A 20,467-nucleotide genomic window follows, 5' to 3' on the forward strand; every position below is an offset into this window, starting at 1 on the left:
TTTTTTTTAATGTTTTTTTTTTTAATTTATTTTTGAGAGAGAGAGACAGACAGAGTGCAAGAAGGGGAGGGACGGAGAGAGAGGGAGACACATAATCAGAAGCAGGCTCCAGGCTCTGAGCTGTCAGCACAGAGCCCGACACAGGGTCGGAACCCACAAACCACGAAATCATGACCTGAGCTGAAGTCGGACGCTTAACCGACTGAGCCACCCAGGTGCCCCTGAAATCTGTGTCTTTGTTTCTCTAAATCCCAGGCTGAGGAAACTACACCACGAAACCTCTCTGAAAACAAAGCGAATGGCGGTCGGCTCTCAGAGGACAATACCAACCTTTCCTTGAAAAGTCACTTCTCCATTCTCCTTCAGAGCCCTTTTATCCAGTTAAACTAAACAGCAAATTCTGGGTTGCCATTTTCTGGTGACAATTCGATTGTCAGTATGGACTGTTGCACCCCAAATGCTTTTTGCATAAAATATTGAAAATAAGTTTTGGCACTTAAGCACATTTCAAGTGCTTAGAAAATTCACTTATGTATGTTATTTGATTTCCCACCTGCTCTGGGTCAGTGAGGGATGCCTGAACTCTTTCCCAGTCCTGCCGGGCTCCATGATGTCTTGACAGAAGGGTTTCTAAACGTTACTTCCTTTCTAGGCTCCATGTGGGAGCAAAGCACTCAATGAGGCTACTGGACATGATCATATTGGAATCCGGTTCAATATAGACTCAGGTTCATTTTTCTCCAATTCCTGTCTCCCACGGCCAGGCCATAATAGTCCCAGCTGTTCCCCTCCTTCTGTCTTTCCAGAAAGCAGGCTGGGTAGAAGGGTAGGTGTTGATTTTCTGAGTGCAAGGACTCGGAGCTGTTCTTTATCTCTTTGGCAGGTCATATAGCCTTGTTTCTGGCTCTGTTTCATCATGTACAAAAACACAGCACCCTGACTTCAGAGACAGGTTTAGGAAGAGGACGTGTGTGGCATTTCCTCGTCTTTGCCGTGACCTATCCAGCTGCAGGGCTCCTATTAAAGGTTAAGATGACTTGGCTCTGGAATTGGATGAGTAAAGTTAAAATTCTGTTCTGCCCCTTAGGTGTGAGAAAGTTGCCTCATCTCACATGCATTTCCTCACCTGGAAATGGAAGATGAACACGCTTACGTCCTAAGTACACATGGCTCATAAATGAGACAGAACGTGTAAATTGCATAGCCTAGTGTCTGATACACAGTAAATACTCAACACATAGTGGCCATTGATTTTAAGTTTACAGGACACACACAACGAAGTCCCTCTTCTATAGAAGAGTCAGGGCCCTACTTGTCTCACTCACATGTGGCCGGACTCTGAACTCTGAGGAACAGGAACAGGGCTGGTCTTCACGACCATGTGATCAGCGTTTGGCTCAAACATTGGTGCTCCATAAATCTCCGTAGAATTGGACTGAAGTTGCTTTTGTTTCTCTAAACAAGAGCCCTGGGCAGATAGATGCCCGGGCCTGCCACTTGCTGTGGTTGAGACCACCTCTCCCACTGGGGCCCACTTTCCCAGGCTCCTAACTGAGGTGCTAGGCCAGGCGATGACTGCTGCACCCCAGAATAAAATTTGATTCTGTGCCAATCCCCCTACTATGTAAAGTCCTTCTCCAGGCATACATTTCAGCTTCTGGTTTGAGGATTCATACTGGGAATAAGCAGGGGGTATAGTCTATGGGTTATGTCCTCTTATGGGCATTTCCTGGTTGGAGGGCAGACAGACCTGGGAGACATTACATGGAGGAAACCTTCAGGGCACAGGACAAATGTGAGCTAAATGGTTGTTGATGATTAGTTGTGCTTATTCCAGTCTGCTTTGAAGATGCTACTGGGCATTAGGAGGCTTCACTGCAAAAATGACTCAAAAATTGTAACACATGAGAAAGTTTAGTTGAATTATTTTCTCCGGAAACTATTCATCCATTTCAGGATGATCAACACTACTTTGTAAGTCAACTGGAGTGTGTGCCACTGTGCACACAAACATGCACAAGCATTTTTCATGTAAATATTTCCCACTTATCAAAGAATAATCAGCCAACAAATATGTATTGATTGTTACTGAATGCTAATGAAACATACAAAGGAAATACAATATATGACAAAGTCTTCTCTCCTCTAAGAACTCACAATCAAGGTGGTAAGACACATGCAATAGCCACGAAGAGATCCTTTCGAAATTCTTTGAGAGGACCCAAGAAAGAGACGGGATTGAAGTAGAGTAGGAAGAATGGCGAGTGTTCAGAGAGGGGTTGAGTGCATGGGGTGGTAGTCCCAGAAACACCGGGAGGTGTTTATGGGCTCATTCATCTGGCAGATTTTTGTGGAACACATACTGGGCTGGGTACTGGGATCACAAAAGTGAATGAGGCACTGTCACCTCCCTCAGGGAGCTCAGAGTCTAACGGAGGAGATGGTGGGACACAGATATCAACCCATATGTGCACCATGATGACTGTATCTTAGAGGCTGGGGAGCTCAGAGGAAGGGTTCTGCCTGGCCAGGGTGGGGGTCAGGAGAGATATCACGGAATAAGGCCATACACACAGAGCTCTGGGAGAAAGGAGGAGCCACAACAGTGCACACAGGAGGAAGAGCATTCCTGGCGCAGGGAACAGTGTATGAAAAGGAATACTTGCAAACCTTCCCATTATCTTTCCTGTCTATTTTTAAATTTTTTTTCAACGTTTTTTATTTATTTTTGGGACAGAGAGAGACAGAGCATGAACGGGGGAGGGGCAGAGAGAGAGGGAGACACAGAATCGGAAACAGGCTCCAGGCTCCGAGCCATCAGCCCAGAGCCTGACGCGGGCCTCGAACTCACGGACCGCGAGATCGTGACCTGGCTGAAGTCGGACGCTTAACCGACTGCGCCACCCAGGCGACCCTCCTGTCTATTTTTATACATCCTGTTTCTTTTTAAAATTTCCTGTTTATTTGGAAGCTTAGTGTTGAGTGTCTCTTTCCCCCATCCCCCAAATAGAATGTAAACGTCATGAGAGTAGGACTCACCGTCTCCTTGTACACTATATCCCCAGGCCTAGGACACGGCCGATGCCCAGTCAGCATTTGGGGACAGTCAGAGGAGGACCTGATGGGTGGTTTTTTATCCGCTGTCCTCAGTGGGGGACCCGAGGGGGTACTCAGGGAAGGCAGCCCCGCCTCCCGGGCTGGTCCTTCCCTCCCAGCATCTCTGCTTCTCTCTCCACGTCCACACCGTCAGCCTCCCTCTTGCTAGCCTCTTAGTCTTCATCCCAAACGGAGGTGAGACCCGGGGTGCACTGGTGTCGGGCTGCCTCCCGGGCCTGCTCCCCTCCCTTGCACTCTTTGCCACCGTCACGGTCCACACAGCAGCTCCAAGCATCCTGTTGCAGGGCTAGGCATCACGCTGGCCTGCACGGGCCACGGTCCCAGACTCCAGACCTCCCAATCCTCTCTCTCAACTCCTTTTGGAATCTACCTGCCCCACTGATCAAACTCCACTGCCTGTGCCCTCCTGCTTTTCCTTTGCCTAAATACCAACTTGTCTTCCTGCCTCAGATCCACCCCACTCCAGCTGCAAAGCCACTTGCCCTTGTGGCTCCTGTGGCTGGGCCTTTTGGGGGGGACTTCCCATAGCCTACCTGCCTTAGTGGGGGAGCCCAGCAGCATGGGGTCTGGCCACTGTGCATTCTGCCAGCTTCATCTCCCACTGCCCATGGGCTTCCATTTCACACTGCAGCAGCAGCAAACTGCTCCGAGGCTTGGGAACACACGATTCTTTTCTGTCCCCACGTCTTTATTCCCGGTTAGCCGCCCCCACCAGCAGCCCCTGTGTCTCCTGTAAAACTCCTGCTCATCCTCTGAGATAAAGCATAGACATCTGCTGCTTCTGCCTCCCCAGAAGAGTTTGGAGACGATGTCCGTGTTCTTATGTATCATCCTATCTCCAGTATCAAACCCAGGACCTGGTATGCAGTAGGTCCAAAATCCATATTTGATGAATGCATGAGTGCTCGGTATACGTAAGACGCTAAGTGAGTATGTGTATGTTGGCTGATTAAAACTGACAGTGAATTACGATAACGTCCACATGGAAATACTTTGTGGAAGTCGCTGCCTGATGATAGCCACGCTGACAGGTGTGAGGTGATATCTCATTGTGGTTTTGATTTGCATTTCCCTGATGATTAGAAATGGTGAGTACCTGTCAGCCATGTGTGTCTCTTCTTTGGAGGAAAAAACAAAAGAAAAAAAACCAAAAAACAAGAGACAGTGTTGGTGGGACTGTGGAGAAAAGGGAACCTTCATGTACTGTTGGTGGGAATGCAAAATGGCGCAGCCACCGTGGAAAACAGAACGGAGGTTCCTCAGAAAGTTAGCAATCCCACTTCTGGGTGTATATCCAAAAGAATTGAAATTAGGATCTCAAAGAGTTATTAGCTCTCTTACGTTCACTGCAGCATAATTCACAGGAGTCAAGACATGGCGACAGTGTAAATGTCCATCAATAGATGACTGGATAAAGAAAATGTAGGGGCGCCTGGGTGGCTCAGTTGGTGAAGCATCTGACTTCGGCCCAGGTCATGATCTCACCGTTAATGAGTTCAAGCCCCGCATTGGGCTCTATGCTGACAGCTTGGAGCCCGGAGGCTGCTTCGGATTCTGTGGCTCCCTCGCTCTCTGCCCCTCCCCCACTTGCACTCTGTCTCTCTCTCTCTCAAAAATAAATAAACATTAAAAAAAATTTTAAACATTAAAAATTCAATGTAGAATATGTAGAAATGGAATATTATTCAGCCTTTTGAAAGATGGAAATTCTGCAATATGCGACAACACAGATAAACCTTTAGGACATTACACGAAGTGAAATGAAGTCAGTCACAGCAAGAGAAATACTGCATGATTCTACTCACATGAAGTGTCTAAAATAGTCAAATTCATAGAATCAAAGAATGGAATGGTGACTGACAGGGGCTGGAAGGAGGGAGATATGGGGAAGCAATGGATGTAACAGTTCGGTTACATAAAATGAGTAAACTCAGGAGATCTGTGCGACATCGTGCCTGTCGTCAACAGTACTTGACTCTACACTTACAGTTTGTTAAAAGAGTAGATCTCATGTTAAGTTTTCTTTTAAGCTTCAAGAAGTGACCTGTTTCAAAGTCACTGCCTTATGTTAAATGTGGCTGATCCTTTCTCTTTTTTCAGTAGAAATTGTATATATTTAAGGTATGAAACATGATGATTTACTATACGTAGTGAAATGATTGCTAGTCAAGCTAGTGAACATATATTCTGACATGTTACCATGTTTTCTTGTGATGAGAGTACCTGAGATCTACTCTCTTAACCAATGTCCAGTATTCAGTGCCGTGTTAACTATTGCTTTCACACTGTACCTTAATCGCTAACATACTTGCCCTACAGGTCTGTGATTTTGACCTTTGACCACCATCTCCCCATTTCCCTCACCACTCCCCCCTGACCCCTGGCAGCCACCACTCTGTGCTTCTGCGTATTTGACTTTTTTAGATTCCCTGTATAGGTGGGGTCATGCAGGTTTTTAAAATTTCTGTGCCTGGCTTATTTCACTTAGCATCATGTCCTCCAGTTTCATTCATGTTGTTGCAAATGACAGGATCACCTTCTTTTTTGGCTTGAAAATATATCATTTTATACATATGCCACAATGTCTTTATCCATTATCTGTCAGTGGGCACTGGGGTCATTTCCATGTCTTGACTCTTGTGAGTAACGCTGCAGTGAACATGAGAACGTATATCACTCTTCAAGGTACTGACTTCATTTCCTTTGGGAATATATCCAGGAGACATGTTGCTAGATAATATGGTTGTCCCATTTTTAATTTTTTGAGGAACCTCCATACTGTTTCCCCCCAATATGTTGAGGTGAATTTTGGAAATAAAATTACACAAAAGGGTAAAGAGGTAGCAACTGATTATTGCATGGGAATCCTTTTAAGCAAGCACCCATTTGCAGAGGGACACAGATATATGGCCAAGGGCAGACAATCAAGAGGACCATATATGTAACATGATTACCCCGTTAAACCCACAGGGCCTCTCAGCAGGAGCTCTCAAGCTATTACAGGATTTCGGTTTCTAAGAAAAATTGTGCACTGCCGAATCAGCCATGGTTGGGCATCGCCGATTTTCACATTCGTTTATGCTAAAAGCCTTCTCCTTCATGGAAAATCTTCTCCCCGATGAGCTGTGTCCACGCCCAACAGGGGCATTTTAGGTCAACCAAACCACATTGCATTCTCTCTACAAAGACAGTCCAGGTTGCTCCCAACACCGGGCCTTGCACACTGAGTTCTTCTGGAATGTCTGTCAATGATGCAGAGCATACTGCCTCCCGCAGGGGAAGGTAAAGGAGACAGGAGTCAGTGTAGGTGGGATCTTCGAGGACTCTCTGGGCTGGGGACGTGGGGGGCTGTCCTACATCTTAGATCCTTATCTCTGTTTCAAAGCCCAGCCCGGGGGCTCAACAGCCAACGGTGCAGCCTCTTCTTCCAGAGCACATTTGTTTATCCAAGCATTTACTCGGCATCTGCTATGAGTGGACCTGGGGCTGGCCACTGGGAATCCAAAGACAAGAGTGAGACCTAAGACATGGTCCTACCTTAAGGACAGGTCAGGGCAGTGTGCAGTGTAGGAAGTGTCACTGGGGGTGTTGCCCACTGTCACTGGGGCACAGAGCAGAGCACCTACCCCACCTGGCAGAAAGGGGCTAGGTCTTCCTAGTAATAGCTCCACTGGTCTTCAAGGGTGTACCAGAGGCAAGTGAAGGGGGAGGGTAGCCCAGGTAAAGTACATGCCTTTACCTTGGTCCAGAAATAAAAAGTGCCCAGTGGGGAACCAACTCTGAACACCTTAGTGCACAAGACCCAGAGCATAGGAAAGGGGGTTAGAAAGGTAGGGTCCAATCACTGGGTTCTACTTGCAGATGAAGGGGCAGGTGGGCAAACTAAATGACCTACAGAGAGGATTCAAAGTCAAGGCTGCAGCATAAGGTTCAATTCTCAGTTCTCTTCCCTTGAGTGAAAAAGCAAAATATTTAAGAACACAAAGCTGGAATCAGATGGATAGGCCTCGAGTCCTGACTTTGCTGCATATTAGTTTCTTTGCCTTTAAAATGACAATTGTGCAAGGGACTGTGACCCCAGGCTTCTTAGCGACTGAGACATAAACACCCCTAGATCCAAGGTGGCGAAGGGAGATGGGGAACAGTTTCCAGAATCCGAGGCGGAGTGCCTGGTAGAGTCTGCTCCCTGAGAGGGAGCAGTGGCCCTCAGTCAGCAGGTGTAGCCAGCCTGAGTGTTGGATGAGAGCAGCCAGGCCAACACATATCCCATCCCTGACTCCCCCCTTCCTTCACCATCTCTCCTGGAGGCCCCATTGGCCACCTCCTATCAGATGTCAGAGTTCACCCCTCGTTCAAGTATCCATACAGGTCAGCCTCCCAGGGCACAAAGCAGAGTGGAAAGTGGCTCTAAAGGGTGAACAGAGGTGTTGGGGACCCACACCTCCTGGGGGAGTTGAAGTTTGAATGAGATCATACAGCAAAGCTCTTAGAGGCACTTTTTACCTAAAACAAGTGCTCAGTCAAGACTAAAGTAGAATCTAGCAGTACATTTGCATGAATGTGCCACAGGTAGACAAGAGGCATAGTAAGAAAGACTGAAGATATAAGGGTTCCCCTTGGATGACCGTCCTAAGGCTGGGATGGAGGAAATCGATGAGCCCCGGAAATGTGTGTTGCCTATAATTGGGCATGACCATCAATCGTTGGGTTGGTAAGTTTAGATGTCATTCCCATTTTTTTTCTTTTTTCAGTTTATTTATTTTTTTATTTTGAGAGAGAGAGAGGGAGAGAGAGAGAGGGCATGAGTGAGCAGGAAAGGGCCAGAAAGAGAGGGAGGGAGAGAGAAAATCCCAAGCAGTCTCTGTGCTGTGTAGAACCCAATGTGGGGCTCGATCCCAGGAGCCATGAGATCATGACCTGAGTTGAAACCAAGAGTTGGACTCTTAATGGACTGAACCACGCAGGCGCCCCAGATGTTCATTCTGAACCACAGACTTTTAGGTCTAGAACATTGGGAATGGCTTTATTGTCTTTGACTATGCATGGTGAGATAACTTATACATTATTTAAATGGTATGATATATAAAATAAGAACACAGAGATTCCACTTGCCAGTAGGTCTAGACTACAGAAGTCAGTGTTCTTGTATATGGAGATAAACCACTCAGAGTTGTTTGTTCTCCTATTTGGACCCTCCACACAAACCTACTAATGAAATAGCCTGGCCAGGGAGCTCTGTGAAATTTCTAGATCTGAGGAAGATTCGACAACTTCTATTTGTCCTTCTCTTCCTTTACAATCCTTATTTTAAAATCCTCTTTCTTAATGTTAACTTCATCTCCAAGCTAGATCTGCGTCCTTTCCTTACATCCTCAGTATACCCACATAAGCGGTATTCTATCCCCCGTCCAAAAGAGCTTAAAAACCAGAAGAAATACAAGAAATTGGGATATACATTAACAAAATTGGCATAAGAAGAATAAATCTTTCCTGGAATTTTCTTAAAGGTTTTTTTTTTTTCCCTTGGAAAGAAAGCCAAACTGTAAAGTAAAACACACTCAGCTGTTAATAAACAAAAACCTATCATATCTAAAATTCAGTTATTTTCCAAGACGAGCTAACATTTTGCTCTGTCTGTTTTTCCTAATATGCACATTTCATTTAGCCCAAATCCTCATTATGGGAAACATTTACATATCCATCTCGCGGCTCCAGCATTTCCTGGGCAGTGAAATATGTGCTCCGTGGTTTCAGAACCCTGGTTCTTACTCATTTTGCCAAAAGCAGCAAATCTTTAAAAATGAAATTTTCCAGGCACTTAGCCCCTAAATCAACCTTGTGGGGATAGATGAGTTTGAAACTTATCGGCCCACAAAACGTCTCACAGCCTTTAAAAATGTCATCAGCCTTCCCCCTGGGTAGCGTGACCGGTGACACCCTGTGTCACAGCCCGAGCAGCTGAAAATGAATGTACCAACCCAGCGTTTTGAACCTTTATTAAGTTTCTTCTTTGCCGACAGCCTAATCCCTCACAGGCCTGTTGATTCCTGTTCATTTGTTCTCATTAAATGGATCTCTATGCTGGAGCCGTGTTTTGAACAAAGTTCAGCTATGGGGGGAGGTTCAGGGCTCGTCTGGGGGCAGAACTCCCACTGCAGCTGTCACCCGCCAGGCTGACGTGGGCCCAGAACCAGCCATGCAGCTCTGTGTCCGGGACTTCTAGAATCCAGCCCTGCCTCCCGCTCTGCCCATCCCTTGCAGCTCCAGACTCTATCTTACCCCTTCCTGGATGTCCAGTCCCGACCAGAGCCTGCCCCTGCCCCATGTGGGTCTCAAGCATGTACTGGATCCTTCCCTAGGTGTCCTAGCCATGCAAACAAGTTGAAACGGGGGGATCATAGAGCCACAGCATCTTAAAGCCAGGAAGAACATTAGGAATTTCTAGTCTGGCCTCCTCATGTTCAAATGAGGAAATGTTGGTCCAGAAAATGCATCATGGCCTGGTAATGCACATCAGTGCAGAAAGCAGGACTGCCTGAGAACCCATGGTCTTATGGGATGAATTGTATTTGGAGCATCTAAGAAACATTTTCACTCCTGTTAGGTTGGTCAGCTGACTGTTGGTACCTCCAGAACTGTATGTGGCTTGCACCAACACCCTAATATAATCTTGTAAAGATCAATTTTGAAAGGGTTCGGAGGAAAAGGGGTGATAGCATTATGATTTGTGCCGACTTCTGCTTTTATATTTATTGTATATTAATGGCCCAAACTGTGACCTTCCAAATACCCAGTTTGGGCATGGTAGGTTCGTAATGTGCATTTTAGGGGAACTTGTGGCAAATTGGTTACCAACCCATCATCTGCTGGGGATAGTATTACAGACAATAAGATGAGAAGCACTTGCACACAGAAGGTTTGGGGGTTGGTTTGGGAGTATACGGGGCTCTGGTTAGTAACATGGAAAGGTGGACTTACATGCATGTTTACTTTAGATCATCACCTCTTTGCCACTTATCAAATCACAGTTTTAGCTCTGTGCCGCCTCTGCCCATAGAATGTGTGATTTCTTTGCTCACATGGTACTTGTAACATACACACAGCAGGTTTTCTCAGTTTGGGTGGAAATGGCTCTTCCTTCCGTGCAGAATGTCCAGCCGCCGCCATAGATGTGCAGCCACTACAGATCCTTACACTGTCTTGTCTTCCAGGCTCTGCGGCTACCCTCCCTTTTACGATGAAAATGACTCCAAGCTCTTTGAGCAGATCCTCAAGGCGGAATATGAGTTTGACTCGCCCTATTGGGACGACATCTCTGACTCTGGTAGGTATCTCCGCTCCCCATGGGTGGCCCCTGGGACCCTACGTCCAGACCACCTGACTGTGACAGGCCTGGGGGGTTCGGAGTGGTCCTGAGGCTCCCAAGGACGTTTCCTTAGCTTCGTACTTGGACTTGACTTGCCACGTGGAAGATAGGCTGGGGACGTCTGACCTGAGCCAGATTGAGGGACGGGACTAACTCCTCCACCACTCTTAGCCGTGCCCTGATCTGGGCGCTCCAGGACTGAACCAGTATCAGCTAACATTTATTGAGTGCTTATTGTGCCCATGTGCTAGCTTACTTGGTCCTCAGGACAACCTATCCGATAGGTGTTACTATTATCCCCACTTGACAGGTGAATTAACTGAGGCCCCAGAAGTGAAATGCCTTGACTGAAACCACACAGCTAGTAAGTGGCAGATTTGGGATTTGAACCCAAGCCCTCATGCCAGAGCCCACGTCTCAGCTCCTGTGCCACGCTGAAACGTTCCCAGAGCCGTTCACCATTTCCTCCTCAGGGATAAAGATCAAAACCAAGGCTCATGTAAACTGACGAATCTCTCGAGCCTCAGTGTCTTCCTGAGGAGGTCAGGATGATAATAATGCTCCTCCCTACCAAAGCGGGTGGTGCAAGGATTAAATGAAATAATAAATAGGGCAGAGCCCTGCACTTACCAGTGAGCTGTTCAGATATCGCATTTTATTATTTGAGTTATTTCCTCCTAACTGGAAACACCTGCTTTATTCCTCAGCAAAATTACATGTTCATCGTGATCGGCTAAGTGGGCCGTGAGGGGGCTCCTGGAGGGCTGTGTATCCACAGGGCCTGCCCAGGACCTGGTGGCCTTGGTAGAGGCCTTGGGGATTTTGTTGAATCAGTGATGTCTGAAACACAGAGAGGACGTCAACAAAGCAGCTCTCTTGGCAGCAGTGAGCTCAGGGAGAGGCATATGATAACAAAGACGTTTGATCTCTGAACCAAAGATGTCACCAGCTGCCAGAGAAGGGCTTTGACTTGGGAAGGCTGGGTCCTACGCCTGGCTTGGCTGCCTCCTCGTTCGCAGTGTCACCTCTTAAGAGTGCCAAGTCTTGGCTTCCCTTTCCCCCAAACACTGATTCCCGCCTGCCTCCCATGTCCAGGTACCCAAGAGGGTTGGGGGGCATGGGAGGGGCTGATCTGTTTTTCATGTGCCACACAATGTTCCTGAAGGCCTGGTGACATCAGATTGTCACATCACAAGCCACAGACTGATTCCACCCCTTGTGCTTTCTTTTTGAACAGCAAAAGATTTCATTCGGAATCTGATGGAGAAAGATCCAAATAAAAGATACACTTGTGAGCAAGCCGCTCGGCACCCATGGTAAGAAAAATGACCCAGTAGAAGGACCTAATGCCATCTGATGCCTTCCCAGAGTAAAGTCCCTCTTAGCCGCTCTTAAATTGTGGAATGATTTCATCTCCAACCAGTGGCTTTCACCCCGTCCCCCAGGCGACACTCGAGCTACTCTGTTCCCTCAGGACACAGTCTTCTGAATGCATGGAGGACAAGCGAAGCGTACAAAAAGTAGCTGTAGGGTTTTCATTTTACATCAAGTATTTTAGGATCGTTTTTATTGAAGGTCATTCTTCAAGGAGTCATTCAGATTGGAGTTTGATTCCTTGAGCTTACCGTTCAATAGGGAAGTGAATTGATGTTATTCTTCTCCTCATAAGATGCTTTTCATCTTCGTGTGCCTTCAACCCCAGAGGCATTTATCGCTAGTGCATGGTGTTGTGTATGACTACATTTCTCCGCAGTGCCCTTGAAGCCACTTACCAGGTTTGAACCCAGCTTCACGATCCCCTAGGTGTGACTCTGCATTTATACTTTACTTCTCTGAGCCTCCATTTTCTTTACCTTACAACGAGAACAGCGATACCCAATTACGGGGCTGATGTAAGAAATAATTGAGATTGTGCCTGTGAAGGGTTTAACACAATGTCTGGCACATAGTAAATGTTTCATTAAGGTATTTTCATTAAACTGCCAGGAGCAGCCATCTGAAAACAAAGACCAGGAATGGCAGAATATGTGGTCTGATTAAAACAAACAGACTTCGACTTCAGAAGAAATTCCCCTAAAAAGCATTCGAGAAAACTGGCCCCTTGTCTATTCTACCCTGTAGCATTTCCTCCAGAGTCTCACACGCTGGTTAGTCTTCCAAAGGGGACCTGCTCCGGGGAGCTTCGTGACCTGGTTTCACAGACGGTCCCCAACCCGATGATTTTTTTGACTTTACGACGGTGTGAAAGAGATACACATTCAGTAGAAACTGTACTATAAGCTAAAGTGAGTGGTCTGAGTACGGTTAGGGTAGGCTTGGCTGAGCTCTGATGTTTGGTAGGTGAGGTGTCTTAAAATGCACATTCGATATATGGTATTTTCAACATCTGATGGATTTATTGGGACTTGGCCCCACTGTAAGTCAAGGAAGATCTGTAACTTAATGTATAACAACAGTTGCCATTTATGGAGCATGAGTTCTGGTTCAGGTACTGTTCTCATTGCGTTAACATATCTCATGTTTTTCTTTATAGTGGCTCCGTAAGGTAGGTTTTATCTCCATTTCAGAGATAAGAGAATCCATTTAGAGAGACAAGGTAACTAACTTATCCTTAGCCAAGACTGCACAACCACTACCTAGTGGTGAAGCCAGAATGGTTTCCGGCCAGAACTGACTTCAAAATAAGTGCTCTTCACTACCACCCTGTAAAGACCAGTAAAAGGAAGACAGGAAGGGCCGCAGGGAAGGAGAAGATGTTTCTGAATAAGGAGGTAGATTTGATTGTACATATTTTAATCAGCTTATATAAATGATAGTTTTTAATAAGTTACATTGGACAGCAGGTTAAAGTATGAGGCAATAAAGTTAGTAAAGCTTTTTCTTACTTTATCAACAATTGGAGGAAATGCCTGGGATGAGAGTAGGGGGCAGGGCAGTTTTCTTGCGTGCTGTTAAGGGGAATTTCTCCTGAAGTCATACGGCCTTTAAAGCTGCATGAAACTCTGTTTTCTCCCAGTTTTGTTGAGATATAGTTGACGGACACTGTATAAGTTTAAGTCTATCATATAGCGTAAGGATTTGGCATTTGTATGCATTGTCAAGTGATTACCACAATAAGTTTAATTAACATCCATCCGCTTACATAGGTACCCTCCCCCCTAGTTTCTTTTCCCTGTGATGAGACCTTTTAGGAGTTACTCTCTTAGAACCATAGCCATCGTGTCGTACATGACACCCCAGCGCGTGCTTATTTTGTACGTACAAGACGTTGGAGATGATCTGACAGAAGAGGAAAAAGAGAACCTCTAAAGAAGGGAAGCAATTTCCTTCCTAGGACTTGTCCACTAATCCGGCCTCGCTGTGTGGAAGACAGGAAGGATCCCCGCTGAGACCTGGTCTCTCCTTCACCAGGTGTTTTTGACGAACAAAAGAAGGGAGAGGGTCTGGCAGAGGCCTTCCAGAGGGGCTGAGTCTCCCTGAGAGAAGGCCTTTCCAGACTGTCCAGGGAGGGGAGGTGTTCCAGGCGGGGCAAGCGGCCTGGGCCTCGCTCAGGAGCCTAAACCCACCTCTGTCCTGGAGCCACCACTCTCAGGTTCCTGGAGGGGGCATGGGCACAGGAGCGAGGCAGGAGGGCACGAGAAGGAAGACATGGCCGGCAGAGTTCTCTGGGGTAGCCTGCTCGAGGGCAGGTCCCAGCTACCCCCCTCCCAAAGACCAGGAATGGTAGAATATGTGTTACTGCATCTGCGGGCTCCTGAGCTCTGTGGGCCCCTGTGTCAGACTGAAATCATAAATGACAGCAGTGTATATCCTGCAGGGCTTTTCAAGGGATTCGTGACATACAAATAATACAAATAAGAGGACCTAGCACCTAACAGATCTCTGATCTATAGGAGTTGCCCTGAATTTACGACCGTAGGAAGTAATTTGTATTTTCCCTTTGGGCGGTGGGGGCCTCTGACAGGTTTTAAGCCAGGTGATGAGATTTGTGTCTCAGAAAGCTCAACCGGTTGCAGAAGAGAGGCCGAATTGCTGGCCATGGGGCAAGGGAAGCTGGCGGGGAGGTGCGGACTGGAGGCGGAGTGGGGGATGGCCCAGAGAAGGGTGAAGGGGGCCTGTCCAGAGCCACAGGGAGGAAGCAGGATGGAGAACACACTGAGGGGTGGGGAGCCGCAGCTTGGAGCAGAGCGCTGCTGGGACAGAGGGGTCTGAAGTCCTTCCCGAGGTGCCAGGGGGAGGGCCTGGGCGGGTGAGATGCTTCCACTGTGAGGAGCAGGAGGGAGGGCCCAGGAGCCCTCTGTCCCGGTGCTGAAGGTGGGGGCCCTTTGCCGAGTGAGTCTGGAGCCCAGGAAGGGGGTCGGGCTAGAGACAGAGACTTCACAGTTATCTGCCTGGGTCACGGTACGATGTATCCGCGTATCCGCGTGTGAGCTGCACAAATTAATGTCTTTGTACTGTAGAGCTGGGTTTTTGCCAACGCTTTACAATTTTTTTTTACGTGCATTTCAAAAATCCCAGGAAGTCAAACATTAGAAAATGGTACCAATGAATGCACTTGACTCAGACATCATTGAAATGCCCCACTGCCTGCATTTATGATATGCCTGTTTCTTTTATGTAAAATTGCTCGGGCTGAGAGCACCTGATTCAACAGAGAGCTGGCAGAAAGTGGGGTAATTATTCCAGGGAGCACAGCTTTATCAACACTATCATTCTAGAAGCTGTGCTCTTGGCACATCGATTATATCCAGAGAACATGATCTCTTATTCTGCACTCGCTCTTCCGGCTGAATCAAGGCTACCAAGAGCCAGGAGGGGCTCTGGAAGTCCCAGACCCCTTTCCTCAGACTCAAAACAGACCGTGCCAGACAGGACAGGGTTCCTTTCAGAGCTGTCTGTGTGTAGGGTGGTTGGACACAGGTTTGTTCATTTTTGAGAGAGGGAGACATCTGCTTTTGTGAGTGGGGGAGGGGCAGAGAGAGAGAGGGAGACACAGAATCTGAAGCAGACTCCAGGCTCTGAGCTGTCAGCACAGAGCCTGACATGTGGCTAGAACTCACGAGCCAGGAGATTATGACCTGAGCTGAAATTGGACGCTTAACCGACTGAGCCACCCAGGTGCCCCTCCCAAGCCCCTGCCATGAGAGGCTACGGCTTTCTCGTGGCGGCACATGGTGAGGAACCAGCAGCCTGCAGCTGCTGGCCAAAGGTAGGAACTGGCAAGTGGCAGGATGGGAACCGTTCCTTCTTACAGGGAGGCATCTTGATGGGGTTTGTTCATCTGGTTCGGAGAGTTCTGAACCTCTGTCTCTAGTTGCGTTGACAAGGAAACCAAAGTGGTGACTCTTGGGCATCCATGCCCCAGGCAACACTTGGCAATGTGTCCACCTGGGAGGGGACATCGTGTGTTGGCCAGGCCAGGGTGGCATCTGCAGCCCTCTCCTCAGTGTTCCTGGGTCCCCTCCCCTCTTCTGGGCTCCCGCCAGCCGAGCTCTGGTTGACCGTAGGAATTGGGAAGCAGCCCAGGAGTCTGGGAAACTGGTCTCTGGGGGTACACGGCAGCATCACCAAGCCTGTCCTGAGAAAGTGGCTAGAAAAATGCAAAATCAGACCTATGGAGGTACAGCAGACCACGTACAGAACACAAAAATACCAGAAGGCAAGGAGAGATGAGTTTGATGATTTGGGTGTGGAGAAAGAGAGCAAGAGAGACCTCACAAAGTGTGATGTACACGAATGCCATCTGCATTGTTAGCATGAGGTTAAAACTGGAAAGCAAGGTGGGGTGCCTGGCCGGCTCAGTCGGGAGAGCACGCAACTCTCGATCTTGGGTGTGTGAGTTCAAGCCCCACGCTGTGTGTAGAGATTACTTAAAAATCAAATATTAAAAAAGTAGAAACAAGGGAGATAGGAATGGAATGTGGGCGCCATAGCTTTGTGTGTGTGTGTGTGTGTGTGTGTGTGTGTGTGTGTGTATGTGTGTATGTGTGTGCGTGCACAGATTTATAAGTAGATTCCTCTGTGTCGGAGGCATCATTCAATTCCTAGGACCATCAAGGTACTAGAGTCCCTTCCAATTCTAAATTCTAGGATTCTGTGCCGCTGGTGTTGCTGATGGATCATGCTAAAGCCAGGAGCACCGAGCATTGTGAGTGTCATATGTTGTCATTGTAATGTCGCTGGCTCGTGAGCAGCAGTAACCATTTCCATGGCGGTGCCCATTTGAGGAAGATCGTGTGCGGTCATGGGCCAAGGTGGCCTCGCTTCCCCAAGGAGAGTGCCCCAACAGGGGCCTCTGGGCCACGTCTGCCCTGCCTGGTCTTACTCAGCTACAGCACACCCCGGGACTGTGGGAAGCGAGCATGGAACATTCCTAAAATAATTGGAAGTTTGCATTTTCCTTACATCTCAGCCCATGCTAGCCCACAAAGAAGGGAGTTTCCCTGACCCCCTCGCGGGTCTGTTTGGTTTGGAGCGTCGCTCTGCCCTGCGGTGGTGCTCGGCCCAAGGAACCCCGTATTCCTACCACTTCTCCTGCTCGTTTCCAAGAAAGCACTGGCCACCAATGAGTTGGAATTGGCCTTCTTTTCTGAGGATGTAGCATTTAGAAACGGTGCAGGAGGAAACACTCACATGAATTGTCTAGCAGGAAGAGCTTAATAAAGATGTCTGCAGTCCGCTAACCTTGTTCCTTGGATTTGCCCGCTAGTCTGTTTCTGTGTCATTGATGTGTGTCTGGGGACAGGGGGCGATTGGCAGTCGTTGGAATTGGAAACCTGGTTCTCTTGAGTCAGTTTCTGAGTGTCCCCTTGACTAAGGATTTGCAGCCCCGCTGGGAAAAAGACAGAGCCTATGGTTGGAGGAGCGGGAATATCAGACCGCATTCCAAAGTTGGGCCCTGCCTGGCACAGACTAAACATCACATCCATCAACCATGTTTTCGATTTTAAAGTGAAAGGCTGGGTGGGTGGGGACAGATTTTTCCTCGGGGGTAATCTGTCTGAAGAAGTCCTAAGCTTATTCTTTTCATGTCCCCAAACAGTTGGACATAATACTGTGGCATCTAGGCTGTTTGGGGTTCAGGGCCATCTGGGTCTGGGAGATGACAGGTTTCCTCACTTCCTTACTAACCAGTCATCTTCCAGCCAGAAAGGATGGTCAGTGTTCCTGGCATCTCTCTCTCTGCCCCTTAACTTTTCAGATGCAAAAAATGATTTCATAGGTAACAGATACCAGCCTAGAATTTAACAGTTTGGTGTTAAATGAAAGGGAAGATGGGGCGCCTGGGTGGCTCAGTGGGTTAAGCGTCCGACTTCGGCTCAGGTCATGATCTCACGGTTCATGAGTTCAAGCCTTGCGTCGGGCTCTGTGCTGACAGCTCAGAGCCTGGAGCCTATTTTGGATTCTGTGTCTCCCTCTCTCTTTCTTCCCTTCCCCACTCATGCTCTGTCTCTCTCTCCTCCAAAAATAAACATCAAAAACTTTTTAAAAAATGAAAGGGAAGATACCGAAGGTTCTAAGTGCAAAAAAGAATGAGAGCAAAACACAGCTTCCTCTGAAACTAGGGGAGAAGGCCAGGTGATTAAATGTAGAGCAGGGGTGGTGTCGAGGTTGAGGGGAGTGTGTGGGAGAAGAATGAGCTGCAAGTGACCTCCAGGTGACCAAATGAGCCTGGAGATTGTAAGCCGAGAGATGAGAGGAGGGAGGAGGAAGGGAGGGAAGGAGAGGTGGTAAAGCAGGAGGAGGAAGTCACAGGACGAGGAGGGTAATTCCTAGGTAGTTTCTAAGGACAGAGGTGAAAAGCAGACCCACCCTCTTCCCTGCTGGTGGAAGGCTAATGGAGCAAGCAAGAACTAATGCCCAGTAATATCAGGGACCCAGCTGAATGCAGAGTGGATCCAGTCCTGGTAGTTCAGAGAATTCTTACAGGAAATGCGAGGGAAGATTTGGCAAGCAGGGCTGAGCTGAGGCTGGGCACCCTCTCCCTGAGCATGGAGGAAGTATAGGCGAGAACATGGCAGAGCTTAACTGCTGGAAAGGACCAGAAGGATGCTCTGGGCCCGGGATGTGAGCAGGTCCGTGATGCAGAGGGCCTGGAGAGGGCAGAAGGAAGGGGCCTCTAGCAGGAGAAAGCTGGGAAGACGGCCCTGGGCAGGGATCTGGTGGTCAGAAGGCAGGAAACACATGTGGGACCTCAGAACTGCAGGTGGAGAGCTGGTGGAGACGGAGACGGAGGGAAAGGAGGGAAAACTGGATTCAAGTTGCCTTGTGGCTTCTGATGTCGCAGGAATTGGGGCCGAAAGGGAAGAAGTGGGAACCAGGCAGAGAGGTCAACGAATCTCTGGGAGGGTGCTGAGTATAGAAGGGGGACAGGACTTGGTGGTGGTGGCAGATGGTGTGCATGTAAGACAAGAGCCACACAGCCTGGAAGGGCAGCGGGAAGCCACCCTCTCAGTGAACCTCAGGACAGGGACGGGGTTGGGGCTTCCCTGGGAAAGCAGTGTGCGACCCGGTGTCAGAGCACCCCGCACCCCGCACCCCTCAAGAAACCCTTTTGAAGAAGCATCTTTGCCTCTGTTTCAGGATCGCTGGTGACACAGCCCTCAACAAAAACATCCACGAGTCTGTCAGTGCCCAGATCCGGAAGAACTTCGCAAAAAGCAAATGGAGAGTAAGTCTTGGGCTCATTACATTTACAATGAGGGGCACCTGGGTGGCTCAGTCAGTTAAGCGTCCAACTCTTGATTTCAGCTCAGGTCGTGATCCCAGGGTCATAGGATCGAACCCTGTGTCGGGCTCTGAGCTGACAGCACTGGAGACTGCTTAGGATTCTCTCTCTCTCGCTCTCTCACTCTGTGTGTGTCTCTCTCTCTTCCCCCTCTGCCCTTCCCCCACCTCAAAAAAAATTTTTTTGCGATGAATTGAACCACCCCCATGAAACTTGCCCTACAGTTGGAGCATTTATTATTTCTCAAGGTTACTATCACCCGAGTTTGATGAAAGTCCCCAGAGCCTCACCCAAATAATCTTGCTAATTTTAACTGATAACCATTAAGACTCAAAGGGGATGTCATGGTGTGGGAGGGATGAAGTATGGCTTTAATATTTCCCCTCTGTGATTCAAAAATAGCAATAGTGTCAGCCCTTACTCATTTGCTGTTTCTTAAGAACATAATTCCTGTTGTCTTCCTTTCTGCTGCTGGAACTTTGACTAGCTGACTTTTATGAAAGTGATAGGAAAAGGGGGCGGGGAAAGACAGGGAATCTGAGTTGAACTCATCGATATTTTCGGCTAAAAATGTGATGGAGTTATACCACTGAGCTTTCCTGGTCATCGACTGGTTACCCAAACCCTATGTTCTAATCAGTGCGGGGAAACAAAATTAATTCCACTAACCTGCTTTATTCGGAGGAAATGCTATTAGTTAGGACACAAGCACTAATAATAGGAAAATTAAAACTACCTTAAAGCATCACCTTTTAAGAGACCGTCTTACTAGAATACACCTTTTATTCTAAAAGTCACTTCCCTTAAATGACGGAGAGTATTGGTTTACATTTATCCTCTACGTTTACTATGTCTAAAGAGGAGTATTTGTTTAAATCTCCAAAAAACACTTCGGTGGGGGCGAGGGGTGCAAAACATTAGCATCATTTTGGAAGAAGGGGCAAGACAAGCTTCCTTTCTAAAGTATCATAAGAACGTTTTAAGAAGCTGAAAATGGTTGGGGTAAGTAAGAAGAAACAACCAGACACAGTCTGAGTCTTTTCTAATTAGCTGGACTATTGTGTCTGCCTTTTTTCCCTTTCTTAAATTTCAGCAAGCATTTAATGCCACGGCCGTTGTGAGACACATGAGGAAACTCCATCTCGGCAGCAGCCTGGACAGTTCAAATGCAAGCGTTTCAAGCAGCCTCAGTTTGGCCAGCCAAAAAGATTGTGCGTATGTAGCAAAGACAGAACTTTCCAACTGGCGTGTCAGAC

The 20,467-nt window shown here is 47.8% G+C and overlaps 1 protein-coding gene across 7 annotated transcripts in view; it reads left to right on the top strand.

The window, feature by feature from the left end:
* The window catches only part of CAMK1D (calcium/calmodulin dependent protein kinase ID), a 501,767-nt gene that overhangs the window by 473,566 nt on the left and 7,734 nt on the right, over nucleotides 1–20,467 (top strand). For 6 of the 7 annotated variants that reach the window (XM_060659603.3, XM_060659604.3, XM_060659605.3 and 3 more), the window contains 4 exons: nucleotides 10,329–10,441; nucleotides 11,721–11,799; nucleotides 19,067–19,154; nucleotides 20,305–20,422. In XM_060659603.3, coding sequence (XP_060515586.1) covers nucleotides 10,329–10,441; nucleotides 11,721–11,799; nucleotides 19,067–19,154; nucleotides 20,305–20,422 — 398 coding nt within the window. Of the gene's footprint in view, nucleotides 1–10,328; nucleotides 10,442–11,720; nucleotides 11,800–19,066; nucleotides 19,155–20,304; nucleotides 20,427–20,467 lie in introns of all 7 variants that reach the window. The other variant, XM_078450432.2, reaches the window with a different exon arrangement.

The sequence above is a fragment of the Panthera onca genome, chromosome B4, assembly GCF_046562875.1.
Source record: "Panthera onca isolate mPanOnc1 chromosome B4, mPanOnc1 haplotype 2, whole genome shotgun sequence".
NCBI lineage: Eukaryota > Metazoa > Chordata > Mammalia > Carnivora > Felidae > Panthera > Panthera onca.